Source organism: Protopterus annectens, chromosome 14.part0, assembly GCF_019279795.1.
Source record: "Protopterus annectens isolate FY-2018-M chromosome 14.part0, PAN1.0, whole genome shotgun sequence".
Lineage (NCBI taxonomy): Eukaryota > Metazoa > Chordata > Ceratodontiformes > Protopteridae > Protopterus > Protopterus annectens.
Window position 1 is genome coordinate 932,558,029 of NC_056748.1, and position 24,668 is coordinate 932,582,696.

General features: G+C 40.6%; 1 protein-coding gene across 2 annotated transcripts in view; it reads right to left on the reverse strand.

The window, feature by feature from the left end:
- ERLIN1 (ER lipid raft associated 1) overlaps positions 1-24,668 on the reverse strand; it is a 610,419-nt gene that overhangs the window by 564,018 nt on the left and 21,733 nt on the right. For both annotated transcript variants that reach the window (XM_044056735.1, XM_044056736.1), the window contains exons 2-3: positions 19,335-19,458; positions 3,148-3,229 (exon numbers count right to left, since the gene is read on the reverse strand). In XM_044056735.1, the coding sequence (XP_043912670.1) occupies positions 3,148-3,229; positions 19,335-19,441 (189 nt within the window). In that variant the 5' untranslated portion in view covers positions 19,442-19,458. The remainder of the gene's footprint in view (positions 1-3,147; positions 3,230-19,334; positions 19,459-24,668) is intronic.

Genomic DNA, 24,668 nt, shown 5'->3' on the forward strand with positions numbered 1-24,668 from the left:
AGAGAGAGAGAGAGAGAGAGACATCCTGTAGACTTTATTCCCCAACTGATAACGAAAATGTACAGCTAAGGGTTGTATGGCATCACACTATTATCCCACTGCTCTACTTCTAATCCTCTCTTCCCCTTGTAACACTGTTGCTAGCTTTCCACTTCAAAACTGCTTTTTATTTGCAAGATGCATCAGAGTCCTCTTAGACACTACCTTCAAGTTCTGATCACCTGAAAATGGAAGTAGACTGTGTAAGCAGAAAACAATGGTAAATCCAAAACAATTTCACAGCAGCTCTGCAATATTTGCTGCTGCTGTGATTTAAGTTTACTATTTGTTCCTCTCTTTAATACCTCCATCCCTATCTTATGTACATCAGCTACATTTTTAAGACCTAGTCTCTCACTAAAGCCTCTCTTTTTTTTTTTTTTTTTTTTTTAACTGACAGGTGATAAACCAGTACACCTGAAACACTTCCAGCTCAACTCTAAGCTAATGTTCCATTTTTTTTCTGTTATCTTGAAGTCCATCCATTCTTTGACTTGCATATCCACAATTTCTATCAAACTTTTCTTCCTTTATCTCTGGCAAACTTACTCACTTCTCCTTACATGGGAACAAACCTTTACCCCAAAGTCTATCCTTCTACTGCACTATCATTCTAGGTAGAGCTGATCTCACTAAGCCACTTTTCATCATTTCTCTGCCTGGTATAGCTCAGTATAACTGTTGCTATTCCCAACTTTACTACATGATGTTTAGTTACACAATGTCTTGTTTGTTTTAACTCTGACATTTTACTGTTATACAATATTAAGCTCTGTTTTAATATAAAGTGTCCCTTTAAATGGAGAAAATGTATATTATGTTTGCATTATACTTTATCATACTGTATTTTATTCTCCCTCCCAGTGCCTACTTAAAGGCCCCTTTCTCCATATATGTGTGTTGTAAATGAAACTAAACTGAACTAAACTAGAACTACTCTCCTTTCTAGCTGCTCAAGCCTCACTAGTCTTCCTTTCTACTGCTCCCTGCAAACTTGTCCTCTCTCCAAGCTTTCTCTCCAAGCTTTCTTCCTTTTCTCTTTCTCACCCTCCAGCCTGCAACATTCACTCTCTGTTTTCTTCTCTTCTCTCTCTCACACAATCGGTCCTTTGCCTTCTATTTCACTCTTTTCTGCTTGCCCCCAATATTCACTACCCCTCCTTTAATTGCTCTCTCTTCTAGAGATTTAATATATTTTTTGTACCATGCAAAGTTCACTATTTTATTTTCATTACATCTTTTTTTTATTTTACAGTAGTCAACTACACGGAAAAGTGACCTTAATCCCCCCCCCCCCGAATATACCTAGCTGACATTCTATCTATTGACCCTGAAATTGATGCAAGGATTGCCGTCTAGCCAAGGATGGGAGGAAACCAACAAAAACCAAAAGAAAAACACCACAAGCTTTATGTACTTGTCCCAATTGCTTCTTCCTTACCTAGTGTTAAAAGCATTTTTGTCTTCTTTTTTCTTTTGCAAATTAATCTAGGCTGTGGCGTGCACACATATTTCTTGGCTCACCAGCCCCCCCCCCCCAATCACTACCACCTTTCTTCCACCCCCACTGAGTATGCATCTCTCTCTCCCTAGTCTCTGTATCACTCTGGCACCTAACTCACTTTAGGAAAATGTGCTAAAGGCAAAGACTTTACTGCCCGTCTCCTCTCTTTTCTAAACCAAGGATTCACTTCATATATTATCAACATCTGTCGTTACTCACCTAGTCTCTCCACTCTAAACATTGTTCTCACTGATAAACCTAAGTGCAAGCCCCACCGATATTTTTTTTCTTTTTAAAAGCATATGGATCTTCTGCTCCTGGCTCTGCATGCTCCACTCGGTTTCTCTCCACTCCTCTACCCCACTCCCCATTCCCACCCACCACCACTTTCTTTACATAGATACTCTTACACTCCACACCTCTTCCTCCTATCCAACCAATCCACACCTCTTCCTCCTATCTGACCAATCACCCTCTCAAACACCTGCTTCACTCCTATAACCACTCCGACCTCTCTCTCCTCCCTTACATTCTCAATACTCCCCCTTCCCCTCCTCACTAACTCTTTCATTTCTAGTCACACCCTCTCTGCTTTCACTACTCTTAGTCACTGCATTCTTGACTAATCTACCACTCTTCCCTCTCCCTACCTACTCTCCAGTTACATGGCCACCCTCTCTCTCTTCACCACCTTTCTCTTCTTCCTCTGTCTAACAACCTCTTACCGTTCACCACTCTACTATCACTCCCCTTCACCTACGCTCCCCTATACTCCTAACACCGATACAGTCTCTTACCCACAATCAATCTCACCATCTCACTTTACTATTTCACCATCTGACCTCTTCAAAGTTCCTACTTGTTCTAACTCATCACTCTCCTCTGGTGAGAGACTTGGCTTTCCTACTATCCTGAACTTACTCTGGTCTCTTCTCACTATCCTGAACTTACTCTGGTCTCTTCTCACTATCCTGAACTTACTCTGGTCTCTTCTCACAGTCTTCAACACTCTTCATTTGGATGGAGACCGGTTAATACTGGAGTTCCCCAAGGATCAATTCTGGGCCCCCTCCTGTTTAACATTAATAAACTTCATTCTGTTACCAATCTCTCTACACTTCCACAGTACTTACAGTACACACATTTTTGACTTTTATTATATTTCTGTGACACTACTTTAATATTCTCTAAATATCATAAATTACTTGTATTACTTCTGCAGCTTTTCTCCGGTCTCCACCGAAAATGGGCTCCTGGCTCAGTTGGACTAACCCGGTTAACAAATGTCAATAAATAAACAAACAAACAAATAAATATTGTAAATTAAATTTAATTTGGAGCTTTACTCACTGGGCTTCAACTGAAAAGAGACACTGTCTAGTCAGACTATCCTAGCAAACAAAAGCAAAATAAAATAAAAAAATATGGTTTCCACAACAAAAAGTTGAAGCATTCAGTCTTGCCTCATTACAAATACTGCAAAAGGAAGGAGAAAAAGAAACATTTTTAGCTAAGACATCTCATCCAGAAATAAATTTCAGCATCATCATCACTGATTAATTTAACACACGGAAATTTAACATAAATAAAAAACAAATGCTGACCTGCACAGATCTAAAACTGGTGATAAATGGTAGCATGACATGATATCCAGGTTGGCTTGGGCTATGCAACAGAGCACCACCCCTGTGAAAAAGAAAAACAAACATTTAATTCCACAAGACAGAATGCTGCCTTACAAGAGAAAAATGTTTATACAAGGCATGAGACTGGAAGCATTAAAACAGATTCTACTCATGGACAACAGGATGGAAAGTGGCAGAGTAATCATTGAGGAAGAAAAATTAGAATATGAATTTGTGCCTGAATACAACATGCCATCACTAAATGCCTGTCCTTAATCTCTTGTTGTACCAACTTCATGATTACGAGGGGCTACATCAGTGTAAATGGCTGACCTTGTGCAGATAAAAGACAAATTCTGCAAACACAAAGAGAAAAGCAAGAAGGAAAATACAGACTGGTCAGCTCAGTTTCCAACGCAAGCTAAATAAAGTCATCAAAATAATGCTTGTCAGATGAAGTGCACTTTGTGTTGTTAAGACTTTTGGAAGATTCAATACCATCTGCAAATAGTACGGAGGGGCAAGCACCCACATGCCTGGATTACATGCACCCACGGCAAACTCATACACTAGGTTAAGGACCAAGCATTTTGAACTTGCAAGCTAGATGCATCCCCGAAGAATGTAGTTTATGGCCCAGGGAAATATGTTGCCACTGTATGGATAACTACTCTGCGAGTGACCAAGATTTGAATAAGACTAGTAGACTAATGTTAAAAGTCCTACTCCAACCTCAAACTCAGTGAAAAACTAAACCTCATAGCCATTTCATTCATGTACAGTTTTTTCAAATGCCTGCTTTACTCCGATTAGGATAAAATAGGTAATTGGAAAACTCTCAGTAATTCCCATTCTCCATTTATTACACTCACACACTCACACACTCACACACTTTAATAAATGACGACAGGCAAACATGATGGGCAGTGACAACAGTACACGCTTTCATCATAAAGACAATAAAAAATGGATCACCGCTTGAGCTTGGTCAGAAGTGGCTATTAATGACATAGCAAGATGAAATACTTTATTGTGGCATTATTTATTTAACTTTCCTTACAATAACATATTAGATCTGACTGCTAATAATTTCACTGCTTCCGTAATGCAAATGTTTAAATTCAGTTCCCATCAAAATCCACATTTTTATTTTTTTCTCTCAAAGTGGTTAAACATATAATACACAAAATTATAAAAACATTTTACTTTTAGAACCTAAAACCATTATGTAATTGCAACTGGAAGTGGCGTTTTCTTGCACTGTTTATTAGTTAATGATCTGACATTACCAAACTACTACTCACGTTTTCTTGTACTGACATGTAGTCTCGGTACTCAGTGACATAAGCTTACGGCAACACCAACTGACATTCAAGTATGACCACAAAACTGTGACAGCCCTCATTCTACATCAAAAAGATGAAAAAGGCAATAACGCACAAAAATGGCATATAGTATGCATAAGCAGAATAAGTGTGTGTCTAACTCCAAGACTGCTATATCTCAAGTAGTTGTGCTCCACAATCTAAAGTTCAGTGATCAAACTTTTTAATGCTGATCAGTACTGCTTTGAACTTTTGGCTGCAGCATGGCCCTCGTGGTCCTCAGAGTAGGAGATCCCCGCTATAGACTACACTACATATTGCAAGCATCAACATAAGACATTATCATTTTGCAAACTGAGCAAGCACTTGAAAATAGACACAATGCTTTTGTTCAGTCTTTGCCATCACAGCAAGCAACACATTCATCTGGATTTCTTTCTTTTTTTTTTTTTTTAACCATTCTACAAAACCTGAACAGTCAGTATGAAATGATGCAGCAGTCATGGCAGGCTGGATTGACACATCCAGGAACTGAATCATTAGGAATTTTGCTACCATTTGTATTAGCAACTGAAGGACGAGCTGGAATACAGTCTCTATCATAAATTATGTGTGGCCCACACAACGGAACAATCTCAAGTTTGCAAATTCTCCAACATTTCCTGGCTTACACCGTTTTTCAAGTGGTAAACAGTAATTTCAGCACTCTGTGATGAGAATACTCCTGCTTTGGATGGGGGCTTCCTATTCCTCCCAATAAGTAGCCAATTTCTAATCTGCAAAGTGCAGAACCTGTGTGTAATGTACATTCGGAGAACTGCTTCTCGCTGCATGGAATATGTCATTTGGATTGTGAACGCTTACTATCCTTCTTACAGATCCTTCCTTAGCTACATTAGGAAAATGAGAAGAAACACCTCATTACCTCACAATGTGAGGAGCTAATCCAAAAAGGCATTACCCTGCTCTGGCCCTATACACACAGCTAACATACATGCACACAGATTTAGTTCTAACTTTATTTCGGAAGCATGCATTAAGGTTTGCAAATTTCCAAGTCCCACTCGCTTCTTAAAATTACAAGGGAACATGTCCTGACTCTATTTAAAGCTATATAAAGAAAAAAACACTTCCATGGACCTAGAATATTAACGTGGCTGTCCAACAATGCCAGACATGCTCTTACTGCAATATGCAATTGTTTAAACTTAAGCCTAGCCACAAGGTATATCCCAGAGATTTGAAAAACAGCTGTAGTGCAGCCCCACACAACGGGAGCCCCACCATAAAGCTCTGGAAATCACAGGTGTAAAGCAATGGAGTGTTTTACATCAGACTTCATAAACAACATTAAAAATCTAAAACAACCAGACCTACAACCAATTGCAAAAACAAGTAGAACAGCAATCCTCATCTATAAATTTACAGAACAGGCAGTACCCCACCCCATACAGGCAGTGCAGTCAGGGATCTAAGCACTTCAAAAAATAATTATTTCACCTATGACCACCATGTTGCAACAGTTATTAGGAAAGGCTTCCATCTAGTGCTACTGATTTCCAAAGCTATCTCATCTATGCCAAAGGATGCCCCTCTGTACTCTGCCCTAATTAGAGCAATTTGTTTTGGGCAATGTCCTTTTTGGCACGTAGCCACCCACATATATCAAACAGTTAAAAAGGCCACAAAGGTTTTTGATGATAAAAATTATCTTCCTAAATCTGTTACCTACTAAGACAAACTAGACACCCTATATGTATACTTAGGTAAAGTCATCAATGAATGTCCATCCCACCCTGCTGCTCAGTCGCACAAGTCTCTTAAAGACACCTGAATGGAGATTTATGCCATACATTCTTTGCCTTCAAAGACCCCCCCCCCCCCCGTGGATCTCTTACATCTTCACAGTGCAAACGGATACACCAACATCAAACCAAGGATCAGAACCTACACCAATGTATAAATAAAAACAAGTCAAGAGACACCCTAATAACTGGGGATTTCAACTACCCCACCATTAACTGGGAAAACTAATCATATGCCAACTCTTTTGCTCAATGTTTTCTGGAATTCATAAATTCCAACGCCTTGGATGAACTTATTCACCCCCCCCCCCCACCAGGGGCAGCAATATCCTAGACCTGGTCATTACCAACATGGGCGACCGGTGTTCCACACCAAAGGTCAATTCCTCATTGGTCAGATCCGACCACAAGCTAATCACCCTACACATACACATCCTGCCCCCTCCCCCCATTAGGGATATCACCGTAAAAAACTTCTCCAAAGCCAACTTCATACTTCTTAAGACAGAAGTGGCAAACTTCATGACACCCATGCAGATGGACAATAGAGGTACGACTGCTGAATCCTATACAAATGCACTCTAAGCACTTACACAAGTGCATGGATAGTGCTATCCCTAACAGAACCAAGATGCTATCTTCCAAAAAAAAAAAAAAAAAAAAAAAAAAAAAGGAAGCCAATCTGATGGTCCTCTGCCATAAACAAACTCTACAAGAGAAGAAAGAAACTGTTGCCAAAAAAAAAAAAAAAAGTAAAATCCCATGATTGGAGGAACTCCCTGGTCAGCCTCACTAAGAAGCAGAGATCCCTCATAAAATCCTCCAGAGCCAGTTACAAAAATAAAAACTGCCACCGACTCTAAAGACAACAACAAAGCATTCTATGGCTATGTCCAGAATCTCAATGGCAACACTCAGATCTGCTCTGAGTTACAGCACAATGGCACTAAATATACAGAACCAACTGATATTGCCAACATCCTGGCAGATACTTTACCCCCCTCTCACCCCTGAGGGCCCATCTGTATACCGGAAGAATGCAAAGTTCCTGTAATCACAGCTGCACAGGTAAAAAACACACTCTCCAAAGCCAATAACATAGCATCCATGGGACCTGACAATATCCCAGGCTGCGTTCTACACAAACTACAGAACGAACTGGCACCCCACCTAAGTACCATGTTCAATTATAGCCTCACCTCAGGCTTTATGCCCACTGAATGGCGCAATGCGACGGTTATCCCACTCCACAAAGGGGGAACCATGACGAACCAGAGCTACCACCCCATTAGCCTGACAAGCCTGGTCTGCAAGGCCATGGAACGCATCATCATGGAACTCATAAACAAAGACACTGGTAATCTCCAAACTCTGGACCCCACCCAGTTCGGGGTTTGTAAAAGGCAGATCATGTCTCCTAAACCTGATCGACTTCTTTGAAGCAGTCACCAAAGCCAGATGAGGGTAAGGTGGTTCACACAGCCTATCTAGATCTCGCCAAGGCTTTTGACACCAACCCCCACTCTGGAATTATAGATGAAACTCACTAAACTAGGTATAAGTCCCTATGTCACAAGATGCGTTGCCAACTGGCTCACGGACAGAACCTGCACTGTGAAAGTAGCGGGCTCCAAATCAGACTTCAGACCAGTGAGAAGTAGAGTACCACAGGGTTCAGTCCTGGGTCCTCTCTTGTTTGGTATCTACTTCTCTGAAGTACAGGCTAACACAGAAGGTCTTTGGCTAACGAAGTTTGCAGATGACTGCAAACTAGGAGCGATAAATCGAAACTCCTAACGATGTGGACATCCTACAAAAGGGCCGCCCTGAGACAGATGCCTGGTGTCAAAGCCATGACCTGAAGGTCAATGCCAAAAAAGTGCATTGACATCCTCTTTGGTAAAAAAACTCTGTACCCATGAACTACCACATAGGTGGTAGTCTACTTAACACAAAGTGCGATAAGTGACCTTGGGACACAGGTGGACAGTAGTCTCTCCTTTGATAATCACATCGCCACAATGGTCAGGAAATCCTTTTACGTGGCACACTTCATCACAAAAGGTTTCTCATCCAGAAAAAAAGAGGTCATTGTTCCCCTCTACTAATCACTCATTAGACCCATTATAGAGTACAACACTGTACCTCACAAGACATCTACAACAACTGGAAAGGCCACAGAAATACCTCACAAAGAGGACTACTGGCCTAAAACAGATGCCCTATGCAGACAGTCTCAAAAAACTCCAGCTTTACTCAGTCGCATATCGCCTACTCAGAGGCGATCTCTGCCCAACATACAAAGCTATGTCAAACTTAGAGCTGTTGGACATGCTCCCAATCTCTCCGAGCTACACGCTGTAGGGACCTAAACCTTGTCACCACAATAAACAGAACATGCTGGAGGGATAGATTCCTGTCCCAGAGACTTCCCATACTCTGGAACGGACTACCTATCTATGTCAAACAGAGCTCCTCATTAGCACTCTTCAAGAAAAATCTTGATGACTGGATGGGAAATAGGAAATTCACCCTGGGGGATCACTTCTGTGGCTCTGCTTGACAGGGGCACAGGAAAATAATTTTCTTGGGTGGCAAAAGCCAGGGTTCCTTTTTGGCTAGGCTTATATAGGCCCTAGTGCCAATAGCCTAGTACCTACCTATGACAGAGTCATTATCCAGTGGTCATTCTACCTTTGAGTGACATGTTAAACAGAAAAACACCCTACCTCCTTTAAGACCAACAATGACAAATAGATGTTTACCAACAAGTTCACTCCTTGCCTGACAAGTCTTGCCTTCCTAGATACGGAGAGTATTTTTTTAACAAAATTTTTCTGGTTCCACACATCATTTAAACTGACTTGGCTCCCCAGAGCCCATGTACACACGTAATCTACCAGTAGATCACCTACCCCCGGACTTACTCTGGTATGCTTGGAGCCAGTCATGGATCATAATGGCATCCTGTGCACTTGGCCATCAGTCGGGGGGGTCTTTTGTACCCTACCCACTTTCCCTATCCTCTCCTCTGTGCTTACTGACTTGGACAACTCCCCTGTATGGGACATTCCTCCCCTTAGGGTGAACAATGAACCCCCACCACCACCACCGATGGGCACACCATCAGTTGCCTGGGCTGTAGTCAGGGCTTTCTCTACACCACTGGAGCAGCTAATGAAGCACAGGGTACACCTTCAGGTTGGTATCTGACAAGGTATACAATGCTACTGCACTGACTTCACTTGCAGTTTCTATGACCTCTCATGGTCTCAGTAATACTAATGAGCTGGCTGATCTGTAGTAGAACAATTTTTGCTGGACAGTTTTCCAACATGTTTGGACATGTGGCTTTTGTTCTTGCCGAAGAAATCACTGAAAATGCTGGTCATCTCTTTTTTTTCTTCCCAACTCACCTACCTAATAAGATCTGCCCAATGGCTCCTATACTTGCACCCAATCAGCCCATTCGATCCTCTGGGAGCAAGGCATGAGCCCCATTACCCATTCACTCCTGCCTGTGAAGCCTAGCCATACTACTCTATGGCAGAAGTCAGGTGATAGAGAGTGTGTTAATTTTGGGCAACAAGCATCAGCCTACCCATCCCTCCTGCAGCTGGCTTGTTGACTTGGAAATATTTCCTGTTAAGAGGAAGAAACATACATGCTCCTATACACGTTTCCCCCCTTTCCCAGCTTCTTCAGAGGAACGCCCGGCACTGACAATATAATCTAACCTGTAAATTAAAGGCAGGTGATATACCCAGCCATCACTAGCCGTAGGCGGCAAACTCTCCTAGTGACATTCTGGACAGTTGTGAGGCATGACCAGAGGTAACAACATTCTTGACTTCATCCTTACAAATGCTGCCTCTGCAGGCACACGTACTCATATTCACTCCTTAATCAAATGTAACCACTAATCAGAGCAGACTGGCCATTCAAGCTAATTTTCCCCTGCTCAATCGCTCGGATACCCAGGCCACTAATCAAACACAAGCCATCTCGGCTACAGTCAGGTCTTTCTCCTGCAATGGCACTGGGACCATGTAAGAAGGTGACACCTTTGTACTCCTTGTCCTGCCGATCAATAACTTATAAGGTGAAAAAGTCATATGGGTTAAAGCAGCATGTTTCTGTACTCAGAAAATACAAGATGACAGTCCTGCTTTGAGTTGACAACACATTATCTTATAAACTCTTTAGAGTCCAACTACATCTCTCTGCTTGCAAATTTAATTGAGAATACCTTGGTGAGGATGTAATGTGTTGGAAATCACAGTGTTGAGGAAATTAAATGAACTCTTGGCTCACTTACTTCAGGTAATTTAGGGTGATACATACTTTATTTTCTCACCATGGAGTTCCTAACATGACTTCAGAGCAGTAACAAGCTGAGATGAGGCATCTTGGGAGTTCAAAAGACTCAAGAAACATAAAACACAAGTTAATGATGATTTTGAAAAGTGAAGCCAATCTAAAACAACTTTATACTATGGACAATCTGGACTCAGGAGGAATTGTGACATCTTAGTATGTGCTTTTGAGCTACATATTACAGATCTGACAGTTGTTTACCATTAATTCAATATCTTTGTAAATACCTGGGCAATGCACACTCTGCACTCGAAAATTCCTAACTGTGCTCCACATCTTTTTTCTAAACGACTTCACATAGGCAAGTAGGAAAAGTCACCCTGCCAGACTTGATCAGTCCTTGCGACTCATAACTTTTACTGCATACTTGAATTGGTAATGAACTTTTTGTCATTTGGTCATCCATTCAAAATAATATTTCTCAGTAACTGTAAATCGCAATTACGTACTTAGCATAACGCTGGATTCTTTCATCCACTTCCACCAGCTGCTTGTTGAATCAGACATGACAAAACTTGTGCTCCAGCCTAAAGCTTCTTTAAAATGTTCCCTCCTATAATGTACCCGCTCACGAAGCTTCCACAGATTGAGTTTGTTGACCTAGAGTACCAAGACTCCTACTATGTCCCTCTATAGGAAATGGGCCCCCAAGGCCTTCAGAACTAGATACAGGAAGGGGGGCAGGTGAGAGGGATACTACATTGGACAGATGAGGAAGTAAAGATCCAGTTATGGCAAGTACACAACTACTGTAGCCTATTCATACCATCCATCCAATCACACTTGTAGGTCAGAATCCCTGGCTACTGATCTCTTGGGTGGTATTCTAGTAAGAGACCTTTTTGAGAAAAGTGGTCCCTACAGATGCTCTAGAGCTAGAAAATGATGTCCATTTTATAATATTTAGCAGTGGTGCTTAAGTCCATAAAGCAGCTACAAAAATTAATTCACAGAAGGAGTTCCTGAAGAAGGCAGTAGATGTGGCCACGTACCAAGTGAAATAAGGCGTTTTTGACCCAAGTAGTAAAAGGATGATTGCTGGAAGCATAGATGAGGCTTTCAAAATCTGAAATTTATCTGGATAAAGAAATCTTGGGAGATTTTCAAACCCAATTTATGGGAGGAAAGGACATGAACAATTGGGGGTTCTTTATGATGGGCTTGGCTTTATGAAGACAGAATTGTTAACTGTCTGTGCATGTCCAAGGTGTGAAGCAAATATTCTCCCCTGTTGGAGTACTTGGGAAGGAACACTGGCAGTTATGGGTTGGTTTACGTTAGATTTGAATTTCGACTTTGAAGGAAATAAAGGACTGATGCATAAAAAAAAAAAAAAAAAAAAAAAAAAGTCATTTTGAAAACCTAAATAAGGTGTAGAAGATGGCAGTGCATGTAACTCAGTCTCCTGACTGATGTTACCACCGCAAAGAATAAGATCTTTAAAATTCCTAGCTTTGAAAAAGTGGTACATGGTGGCTTATAAGAGGCATTTGTTAGGACTTCCAACACAAAATTGAGATTCCCATGTTGAGATTAGGGTCCCTCAGTGATGGGCAAAGCAGGAATGCACTCCTAAGAAAGGCCTTGCAAGACTTACGAAAGGCTAACAAATGGGAATCAAAGCCTTGGTGCAAGCTGAACAGCTGGGACCCAAATACAAAGAGTTGAGAAAGAAGAGAAGCACCTGACGAATGGACATACTGAAGGAATTTATCACTTGAGCATTTGCTCATGCAACAAAATCTGACCATTTGCTCTTGTAAACCTTATGAATAGAAGCCATCTTCGATGTGGAAAAAATAGGAACTCCCTCTTGAGACAAGGAGTCTCTGGCAATTATCAGAAATCTAGAAACGATGCAGTTAGACTGAGGTTGACAAAATCTGGGTGGGAAAGAAGATTCTCTTTGGTATCTGCAAGTCAGAAGGGCTCCTTGACACGAGTCCCGAGAATGGGGAACCAGATTTTCCTAGGCCAGTATGCAGCAATAAGGCTCATCATGGCTTTCCATCTGACTACTTTCTGGAGAAACATGGACCTCTGAGGAAGGGGGGCATAAAGACGACCAAGTGACCACTGTCCAACCACAGAATCTCCCTTGGACTGCGCCTTTGGGGGAATTAGGACAACATAATTACTGCACTCTGTGTTCATTGGAGATATGAAAAGACTGTATCAAAGACAACCCCAGTGGCAAACAATTTGAAGTGCCACTTGTGGACTGAGAGACCACTCATTAGGAAAGAGAACAGATCTGCTAAGGTTGTTGGTGAGATGGTCTGTCTTCCTGGGAATGTGCATTGTTGTCAAGAAATGATGCAAAGCATTGCCATACTCTCACAGCTTCTTGGCTTAGGGTGTAGATTTGAGTCCTCCCTCTTTACTGATCTGTCAAACTACTGTTATAACAGTTGGGATTGCTTGGTATGCTTTAAGGAGAACTGGGCTTCTTCCATGCCCTTCTAGTGGCTACATCAATGTGGTGGTCTACTGGAGGAATCAAAGATTTAGAGGAGACCAAACTGTAAACCTCAAAAAGGACCTGCTTATTCTAACAGTGTGGATATGTGGGTCAATTTCCCTCTGGCACATGAATTCAAAGGCCTCAATGAAGCAGATACCACCCCCCCCCCGAAGGGACTGTGGGATCCTTCTCAATCCTCCCGAGCTCAATCCTCCCAAGTCAGCATCTGAAGTGACAGACTCATCCTCTTACATTTCCTCTTAAAACAGAATTTCAAGCTGTGGTGAATCTGATTTAGAGGACTAGTTCTGCATCCGTGTAACTTTTTTTTAATTTGAGAATATATCAGTTCTACTCTGCTCCTGGAATGTATAACAAAGTCAAAACAGAGATGGAAGGGTATTGGAGGAAGAGGCAAACACCAACTGAACCTGTACTGTAGCTCTGAGAGGACAGGCTATGATCCTCCTCATAATCTCAAAGGCCAAGCCCAAATTAGCCTCATACGAGGACCCCCCCCCCCATCAAGGGCCGGCACTATCCTCTCTGTAGAGTAAAGAGGTGGCTTCAACAAAGAAATCCCTGAAATGAACAGTGAAGATTGACCCAAGAAGTGGGATGGCAGTGTAGCCTCAAAGGCTGATGTCTGACACCAAAATGGAACCATGAGATGTGTCCCATGATGGCATTTAAGTGTCAATGTTAAGGAGGAGATCCTTACATCCCCTCAACTCCAAAAGGTCTCAAAAGTCAAAGACAGGGATGCATGCAGTGCTAAACACGCAGGTTCTTGGTGGTTAGTTGGCTGAGATACAACCTGGTCTGAGAGTACATTTGGGGAAGGAGCCAACAAAGAGAATGAGGGACTAACCAGTTCCACTCTCGAAGTGCAGGGGGGAAGGGAGGGTACCAACTGAAATCTGTATCTTGATGAAAGCCCTCATTATATGATCCAAATCTGGGGCACTGAAGAACCTGGTGGATGACCAAGACTGTAGGCGAGAAAGTAATCTTGAAAGATTCCTCTTGGAAGTGATGCTCCAAACTATAAGCTGGAGAGATTTATATTCTCTGACAATTAGCTCTTTAGACAGTATTGCAGTGGAGGATTCCTCTATCTTTTTTCATATCCAGATCCCCATCTTTTCCCCTCGACCTTTCATTCTCTTTTCCTGAGCCATCTCTACTCTTTGTATGCTCTTCTGCCTCTGGATCCCAAGGCAGCAAGCTCTTTATGGCCAACTTGTTATTCCTGACTAAAAGCCTTGCAGATGGAGCAATTGGTTTTCAGTTGTTCTATCCCAGACAAACCATTCACAGATCATGTGAATCCTGAGAGGGAATCTTACACCTGCACTGAAGGCACTTCTTGAAGCTTTTCTCACGGTCCTTGGCAGTGTCCATAACACAACACAGGTAAAAATAAGAAATGGAAAGCCAAAAATTAGAACACTGCACAAAAACAGCTATTTACAACTAGAATTTAAATCCAAGAATGTATGAGGAAACTGTTAACACTTACATGGGCTCTACAATTAGAGAAAAAATAATACCACTTAGTCCTAGCTATCAATACTTTTTTTTAAACAAAGACAAAGCATGCTGAGATAAATTAGAAAATACAACAAAAAAGCTACAAGGGACTCAAAGTTGCAGATTAGAGAAATCTGGCCAAAAGCTATCAAATATAGCAGAAAAAGTGGCAATATCAACTATAAAAGAGAGGTAGAGCACTTAACTTTAGTGAGGAATAGCGGCCATTTCTGAATGCCGAGGTGGCAAACAACATCTATAGAAGCTTCTGAACCAAGTGCATTATGGACACCTGCAGCACCAGTTTTGCTGGGACAGATCCTAAAGCAGCTTGATGATTCAAAGTCATATTGGATAGAATGGACAGGATGTATAAATCACTTTCAGTACGATTAAGGCTTTCAGTATGACTTGGTGAATCATTTTTGCAAACATATAAATCACCACTGCTGTGATTGTGCAAATCAGTCTCCAAGTGCACTAAATGCTCTAGTGGTATACTATTAATGTACCCATACACTACGAGTTAACTAAATCACAGTCATCAATTCACTTGTAAATTATCATAATATACTAGTTTGCTGGACTGATACAAATTAAAAGGTTAAGTTGTACTACCTACTGTTGAGCATACATAAGTACCCACCAGTACTGTGCCCAAAAGAAGTCCATGATAAAGCAATAAAACAGACAGGTAATCTGTCACACTTGTATTTTCTGTGACAGAGTTCATTGAACCAGACAAGCCGACTGGGCTAGGTGGACAATTACCGGTACTCACCCCTTAAACCTTACCTCCTTTTTCAAGGAGTTATAGGCCAGTCATGCATATCCAACTGCCCCAATTCCTTTTTAAAGATAGAAATGGTGTCAGACTGCAAAACCTGGAGTGAAAGTTTGCTCCAGAGAAGGGGGTAGGAGAAGTATGACAAACCTGCCTTTCCATTGCAGTTTGCTTACTTTTTAAAGCAGATTTGGATCTCTGGTACTAGGGTTGGCTGACCTGTTAGATTTGTACAGATACAAGAGGTCTCTGTTCTGCCAAATCCGTAATGGCCCAGAAGGCAAGGCAAGGCACGGAACAACACTAAGGAGTTTAGAGGACACTGCTTACTGGGAAAAAAAGGCTCGGGTCTTGAAGGTCCGTGATCATTTTGTCAGGAACCTTTGAGGTCTCTTACAAGTGATAAGCAAAATACATCCCAAAGGTGGCATTTTACTTTATGATGGACATGATCAGTGTGGAAAAAGAGAGTAAGGACTTCTTTGGATCTACTGGAGATACCTTTTTTGATAAGCTATACCAGACAGGATTTTATAATCACTGTTGCGACAGGATGATCAAAGGAAAGGGAATTACCCACTCGGTTTCTAAGGTCTTTCACAGCCTCTTCATTTCGAAGTGGGGCATTTTCTATACTACAATCTGGACAGAGGGATTGTTTACCAAATGCAACAATACTGCACTTTGGCTGAAGAGGATAGGAGAATGACACACAGACTACAATCATCTGCAAACTTGGTCAACTAGAGACACCCAAGTTTGGTTCAGAGACTGGAGAAGTACATGCTGAACAGGCAGAGGTCCTAGCATGGATCCCTAGAAGATCCCAAATGTTACTTTCATGCTCTCTAAGGGGAAGCATGCCGCCTTTACTGTGTGGGTTCGCTCCCTCAGCCAATTTACTATCCACCTAACAACACACAGAAACATTTGGAGCACATTTAGCTTATTATATTAGCATGTGGTATGGTAACAAATGCCTTAGAGAGGTGAAGGTATGTTGTATGGACAGTATGGCCCCAGTGCACAGCTGTAACATTCTGAAAAACAAAAACAAACATATACTCATTAGACAGAATCTACCCTTAAAGCCAAACAGTTAGGGATAAAGTCTTATAAGATTTTTAATACTGTAGTTTATCAGGTCACTTATGACACTTTCCAAGGCCTTGCAGATGAGACATGTCCAGCACATGGGTCTGTAATTTCAGAAGTCCATTGTGGGGCTGCCCTTGTGAAGTGGCATCATAATCAGAGGGCACCACACCTTGGAGACAAAGCCGGTGGATAAGCTCAGGATGAATATCTGTCTGCATGTTCAGTGCTGTTTGGCAGGCAGAGCCAGCTATGTTATCAGGTCTCATAGAAGATGTACTTTTTTGTTTTAGAGAGAACTTTTAGTAAATGCTCTTTTGTGATGATGGGAGCTTGAAATTCTTAGGGATACATGGGTTTGGTAAACTGAGGTCTTAGAGGCAGAATTTGCACTGAATTAGTTTACTGATAGACTTGCAACACACATTGGACAAAAGTAGGCATTGCCATTACGACCAAGTTGTACTGTTCGGTATTCCTTCATAAACTTCCTGACAGAAGCGAGGAAGGATTTGTAATTATCCCTAGTTTCCAATGCCAGTGTAAGTTCATGAGATGCCTTTGTTTTTCTGTTGCCATTTTTCAGTACCTTAGACAACTTTCTGATGTTGACATTGGTTTTATTGGTCTTTAGTTTTGCTGTATATTCCAAGAAGCTTTTTTTCTTTTATGGTACTGTTGATTTACACATACTGGCGACTATGCTGGAGTGTTCACATAATTCCCTGTTTAGTTCTGGTAGTGATGATCAGGTTTAAACAGTCTTCCAGACAAGAGTAGAATTTACTTCCGTAATTATTAGCCATGTCAACATTCGGGGGGGGGGTTACAGTTGTAACTGAACTTTTGCGATTTCATCACAGAACTGGAGGCGATTTGATGCGTTTGCATACTGTAATATTTGCAAGGGGGTTAGACATGACTAGGGATATGTATACCAGTGGGATAGTGTATATAGATGTTGTATTGGTAAGGACCACGTCAAGAATACACTGCCATTTAGTGGGCTCTTTGAATATTTGATCAACAGAGTACCCGTTTATGAAACTGAAGAATTTTTTAGGAATAACCCATTGACTAAAGTAACCCAAAATAATGGAATTTGTGTAACTGAAATACATCCAATATATTTAGGAATTAAACATGGTTTGGGGGATAATCCATTGGGTCTTGTAAAATACAATGATCTGAAAGATGGTTTTATTTAGAGAGAGTTGAATTTCAATAAATTGTGTGGTTTTTGGGTCTCCAGGAATCTATCCTGTGTTAATGTTTTGTTTAACAAATATGGATACTCCTTAACAGTTCCCATCACGTCTAAAGTTGTGATAGGCACAAAACCTTGGTATTTTTAAAGCAAGATTCAGTAATAATAATAATAATAATAATAATAATAATAATAAATGTATGAATGTGTTCCAAATGCAAAAAGGCTTCAAGGTCAGGTACCTTCATAGTGTGAAGAATATATATATATATATATATATATATATATATATATATATATATATATATATATATATATAGTTTAGAAAAAGAATACAACCTTACAGTTCATGAGCTGCAATTCATTCCATCTGATGTCCAAAAATGAAAGATAACAGTACATCAGCTAAAGTACACAAAACCACAGATTTGATGTCAATTAAGTAGAAAGCAAGTATTACACTGACTACCAAATCCATTTAAAAAGTATTTTTCAGGCAATCAAAGCCCTTCTGCAACTCTCACACCACTGCATCTTTAAATGTACTAATTCTGAGAGCAAGTAATAGGAGTAAAGTAAAAAGGCCCTTGTGTGCCAATCTTGCAGTAAATCACACACAGCTTTTGACAAAATGGGAATCCACTGAACAATGTTTTCCTTGTTTTGTCGAATCTCACAGTTCAATTAAATGCCAACACTTGTCAGTTTTGATGCAATCCATTTAATTACACAGAATGGGCAAGAAAAGTAAGGTATAGTAAATGTACCACCACAGGAATATCACTGAACCTCAGAATAAACTACTAAGCTGTCAGAATTAGTCATCACTTTTAAATCTGCCAATTCCCAAAACCCCAGCATTCCAAATAAACAAAAAACAGCAATTTCGATATGGATGTTCATGTGAATCTAACCAATGAACATGCTACTCTGACAGCAAAATAACGACAAACCAAATACAAAACTTACATCAGCATATGGCCAGCATGGTGGCATAGTAGTTAGATCATTTACCATTTATGTAACCTTAATGGCACAAGTTCAGGAAAAGGTGTGGGACTTAAAATGGATCCCACTACTAACAAAAGGAATAGAAAGACATTACACAAACAAAAAATGACCTCTAAAGAAGAGGAGCTCAGTGTGACCTGAAGCATGCTGGGATGAAACATGCTACTGCAGTGTTGATTTTTTGCCTCTAAACCAAAATATGAGGTTCATACAGTTGTCAAAAAAGGAACAGCACAAAATCATACCCAACAAAACATCACAGTACCTTGGGGTCAAGGGTTTGGACTGCAAAGTACTTCTCTATGGGATCACTAGAGTGACACAGAAGGGTCAATCTCTAAAAGCAGAATGGGGGGTGGCGGACTCCAAGCACCAGGGATCATCAAAAGCCACTGCTGATGTCATGGCAATAGGAAGATATAAAAACAACCAAAAAAGTTAAGTCTGCGAAAGACCCTACAAGGAAAAGGAAAAAAAATCTACTGCTGAATTTTGTCTTCAAACCTAAATCATACATTAAAATTAATGAACATATGCCAAAAATCACCATATCTTCAACATTTACCTGTAATAAACTCCGAGATGTCCTTCGTCGATTTTGTGAATGGATGCATGAAGTAGGATAGCTACTGCTGCAACAGCTGCAGCCACTAATCCCCCGATATGTGCCATGTCCACTCTTTTGTTGACTGTGTGGAAAAGGAAAACATGGTCACCTCTTACCAATGTGTTTACTTATAACCCTGTCCTCACCCCCAAACACAAAAGAAGCATAGCAAATGTTACATAAAATAATCACAAAGAGTATTAAGATTCAAAGTTGTCTGGATGCACTGGTCAGTTAGATAAGCAGTTATGCCAAAAGCTGGTTTTGAGGCGAGTCACTATATCTCACAAAATGTCTCCTTGGCAGTCATGTCTACAGGGCACAGGGGGGCAGACAGACTGGCAGTACATTTTGCCATGTAAGCTGCCTTAACAGCAACTCCACTGACATATACAGGGAACATATTCATGCCTACTGTCATTTCAAAACAGACATCCTTCTTTTCAATCTATTCTTCTATGACTTCTGTGCAATCAACATGGTCTCACAGTTGCACCAAATTTAGAAAAAAGTGGGTTACATAAAGATTAGCTACTAATACGTAAGCAACACGGCATGAATAATCACATCTCATTTAAATCAACACAAGATTAATCAAACCCATAACATTAAAAAACTATGGAGGGTGATATGCATACTCGACAGTGCTTTGAAATGGAAATGACCATCTCCCAGCCAGAAGAATAAGAACCTCCTGGACTGGCTATCATGATGTGATAATAGTTATCTTACAAGTCCACAGAGCACATCCAGTTGTCCTTCTTCAGAAGAGAAAAGTATGAACTGCACCATGACCATCCAAAATGAAGTCTGCTCGAACTGTTTACTTGGCTTAGGTCCAAGATTAGCCTTAGAACCCTATTCTTTTTTCACACTAAAAAGAACCTTGAGTAATCCAGGAGGTCCCACCAGACCAGAGAGGATCTGGAGTCTACTCAATTTTTTTAGCATCTTTAATATTTCTTGTGTTGCTGCCCTTTTTGTCAGAGTGGAACAGTTGGAAGGCTCTCATGTTTCATCTTTGGAAGGGATGTGAAGGGGTTACTCTCAACACCAAAGAATCATGGATAATGGCCTTCCAGGCTTGGGGGTCGAGTGTGAAGTGCCCTCTGACTGCCTCCAGAGAAAAACAGTCAGGCAAACTCTTTAAAACAGCTGAACAGCTTGTTAGTGAAAGGACCTCAAAATTATTGATTCTGCCATCTGCTCCTTGGTAACATCCATTAACATTCTCCCCTCTGGCCCAAGGGGTCTTGTCCACAGAAGTGTCCTATGGAAAACGCTGGGATTTTCAGACCCAAAAGCATTTCTGGTTAAGCAAAAAGATCTCCGAGGTGTGCAGAAACAGATTCCCATGGTAGACAAGGTTTTACACTCTTGCCCCTCACAGTTAGGGTGTCCTTGGGCCCAAATAAGGCTGAACTATCAAAGGGTCATTCAAGAAGGACATCTTGAAACTTTTACGGCAAGGTGGTGAACAGTAAGGCCAATGTGTTTCTCTGGCTGTGCCATCTGCTGCTTTGGATAAAAAGAGATGCACAAACTGAATGGTTGCCAGCTGCGATTCCAATGCCCTACGGGACTCCATAGTCATGGCACGTTAGAGATTTTGACTGCTCCTTTGTCAAATCCCTCTGCATTTTGGTCACATGAGCCATGTAGTTCAGCAAGTTTTGACCAACGAGTGATCACGAGTAAACACTATTCCCAAACCTGCCCACCAGAGTCCTAAACTCTCTATGGGGGGGGGGGGGGTGGGGGGTGTAGGCAGAAACACTCTCCTCACAGAATTACATTTTAGTGGCTGCCACTGATGCTACCACATCTACTGCAGGCCTCTTACATGCCCTATCCTTCAGAGACGCACATTTTATCTAGATTGCAAGGGAAGGGGGTCTATAATGTCTGGTTCCTTCCAAGCCCACTGGATACCACCAGGATGCAGATGGGCCTGCACCAAAGGCCCCGAGAAACTACAACTCCTCTGGGGTATGGGTAATTAGTGGATGAATCTCTCCACTTTTTGAGTTACTCCAGGAGCAATCCCTGGGACCCTTCTCCTTTAAAGAAGTCAATGTCTTCAGCTAGGGATTCTGGGGGGGGGGGGATCCAAATACACCATTTTACATTTCTGCTTCCTACGGCTCACACTGGGGGGGGGGGGGACTAGGACAGAGTCAGAACTGATTAGGGAACCAACTACCTGGGATGACTTGAGGCTGGTTGTGGCTTGCTGTCCCAATGATAGATGGTGATGAGGAGCCAAAGAACCAGAAAACGCAGGAGTTCAAGCTGAATCCAAGTATGTACAGGTCATCACCTCTCTTAAGCATGAGAGAATCTTCTCAAAACCTCATACACTACAGCTGAAGCATGTTGTAAGGAGGGCCTCCTTGGATCCAAAGATTGACAAGAGCCACCCCAACACAGACCTGCCAGGATCCAAGGTGTATGCCAGAGCCAAGATGTCAAGGGCCGAGGCCCTGAAAGGCAGGTGGGGCTCAAAAAATCTTGGAGTCAACCCTAATACCACAGCCCTGCTGAGTAACAGTACATCTTAGTAGTAACAGTTACACCATTAGGCACAAGGTACAACAAAAATCAATCACCTCTCTAGCAACAGGTTAGCTAAATAAAATAATTCAGTTCTAGGACCAATCCAGAAACCAAAGTGGTTGTAGTTGAGTAGGTCAAAGATATTGTCAGAGACAACGATACTCAGGTCGGTGCCTATGGCAGGGAGACCATGTGAGAAACAAACTGATCCAATTTCACCAAATCTGAAAAGTGACATCAAATCCTTTCTGAATCTCTCCCTGTACCCAGCCACATGCCATATACTGGCATATCCTCACATCAATAACATTACATCATCTTACACAACCTTACCTAATTTTCTAGTAAAAACTGTGTGAAGCAAATGAAGAACCAATAACAGAACAAAAAAATCTTACACAACCTTACCTAATTTTCTAGTAAAAACTGTGTGAAGCAAATGAAGAACCAATAACAGAACAAAAAAAGTGCACCAAAGCTGCATCAGGAATTCTGAATAAGCCTCCTTTGGAGAGATGAAAGCGCTTAATGCGTTTTTTATTTTCATTAAAGTGAAGCCCTGATGCAGCTTTGGTGCTCGTTTTTATTCTGTTACCTAATTTTCTCTCATACAACTTGCCTACTAATCATAGAGTTTAACTTCTACCGCGACCAATGCATGCTCCAACCTTTTTATCCTTTGCCGGCTAATCATTTCTCTGGTGTTGCCTCTCTGACTTGTCTTCTTACCTTGCTCCTTCTTACCTTGCTCCTCCCGCACATTTATGTATAACAAATTACTTCCACCAACACATTATGTAAATAATTTTCCTGAATCCCGTAGGAGCATGCTCTCGCAATTGACTTTCCCTTTCTTTTATTGGAGTCAGTGTTGTGCTCATATATTAGCTTTTATGACTTAAAAGATTTTTCTTTATTGATATGTACTGTTGTCTTCCCTAAAATTCTGTTATAGTTTTACTAATTGCCCTACTGGAGTACATTCTGTTAAATTGCTTAAAGTCACAAATTGTTCATATCTGCCTTTTGCACATGTACTGAACCTTTTCTCCCCAGGCCTCTGTTCACAAAGGGCAACTCATGCCCCGACAGGCAATCCTGGTAAACAATTGCTAATAAATAAACTAAATCTCTCTAATGCTGTTCTAGATTGTTTCTTTAAAAATACAAAAAATCTCTGTATTCTAATAAAATGCTGATGGATTTAAAGTTACAGACTAACAGAGTATGCTACAAACCCGGTCGATAGTGTACCGCATGTTTCTCTCAAGTCGTAAAATGTCGTTTTTAGTAAAAAAAAAAAAAAAAAAAAAAAGTTTATAATTTTATTGCTTTGTACTTACCAGTTTTGGCACATCTTACTCCAAAACTTCTACTAAAAACAGACAATAAATTGTCGACCAAAATGTCCAGCAAAGGCAATGAGACACAAACCAAGAGCCCGATGACGATTGGAACAAAATACCAAAACGCACAGTAAGTAACTGAATAAATAAAGGATTTATTCCACCAAAACGACACTACGACTAAGCGCTTTCACCAGTTATACTGGCTTCTTCAGAGTCATAGTGCACAAAACATTTAAACCCATATAAATACTAAACACATCTCTAAAAATTCATCAATTATTCAATTAATGAATCATTAAGTATCCACAAGGCTTCAAACTTAAAGCCACAAACACAATTTTACAACTTTTAACAATGCATCCAGCTTTGAAATATAAAAACACATATAAATTAATATTTACAATTTCAACCTAGTAACATACAACAAAAATGTATAAAACACACATCAAATGAATTTTAAACACAAAATAAATCTTTAAAGATATATGGTATGGTATAATATGTAATATTGTTAGTGCAAACCTCCATAAAACCTGCATAATGCAAATGTTTCAAAAATAATAAAATATATAAAATATAATATATGAATATAACTTGATATAATAATAATATTGATATTAAATCTTCCAGGTCTAATCCTATATACACCATACTGTAAAAAAATGAGAAGGCAATATATGAAATTTCATATAAAACTCGCTCTGAATTTTAACAAAGGTTTTATTGAAATGCTCTCATTAATCCCAGGTGTCAACCTGATCTGCCACTCCATTTCGCGTAGAGCCACACAATTCTTAATATCACCCTGGTAATCTAGGTTAACCTTGTCGATTACAAAAAACAAGAATTTTTTAAATTCATGACATCTTTGCGAATGCAAAAAGAGAGCATTATGTTCATCCCCTCTCCTAATGGAGCCACAGTGTTCACGAATTCTTTCCCTCAGGCTTCTTGTTGTCATGCCGACATAAAATATGTCGCATGACATACAAGTTGCCAAATAAACACAATTTTTAGTTAAACAATTACAACTACCTGGGCATGCTATAGTTCGCCCGTAACCTTTCACAGTGGTGTAGGCACCAACAGCGATATACCTACACCATCTGCAACAACCACACATTCATAAAGGAACGTCTGTTGTTCCTCCTACTTTTTTCCAAAATATCCTTTAGATTAAGACCCCTACTAAAGACCACAATAGGGAAATCACCCAAAGTGTTCCTTGTATCCCTACTCAAAAAATGTTCCCAAATACTATTCAAATTTGCACGAATACCCAGGGAGACTTCATTGTATTGTAAAACAAATTTGGGATGACATCCAAAATTGTTGTTCTCCCTCATCCCCTCATCAAAATTCCGGCAACTATCCCTAGGAACATTCA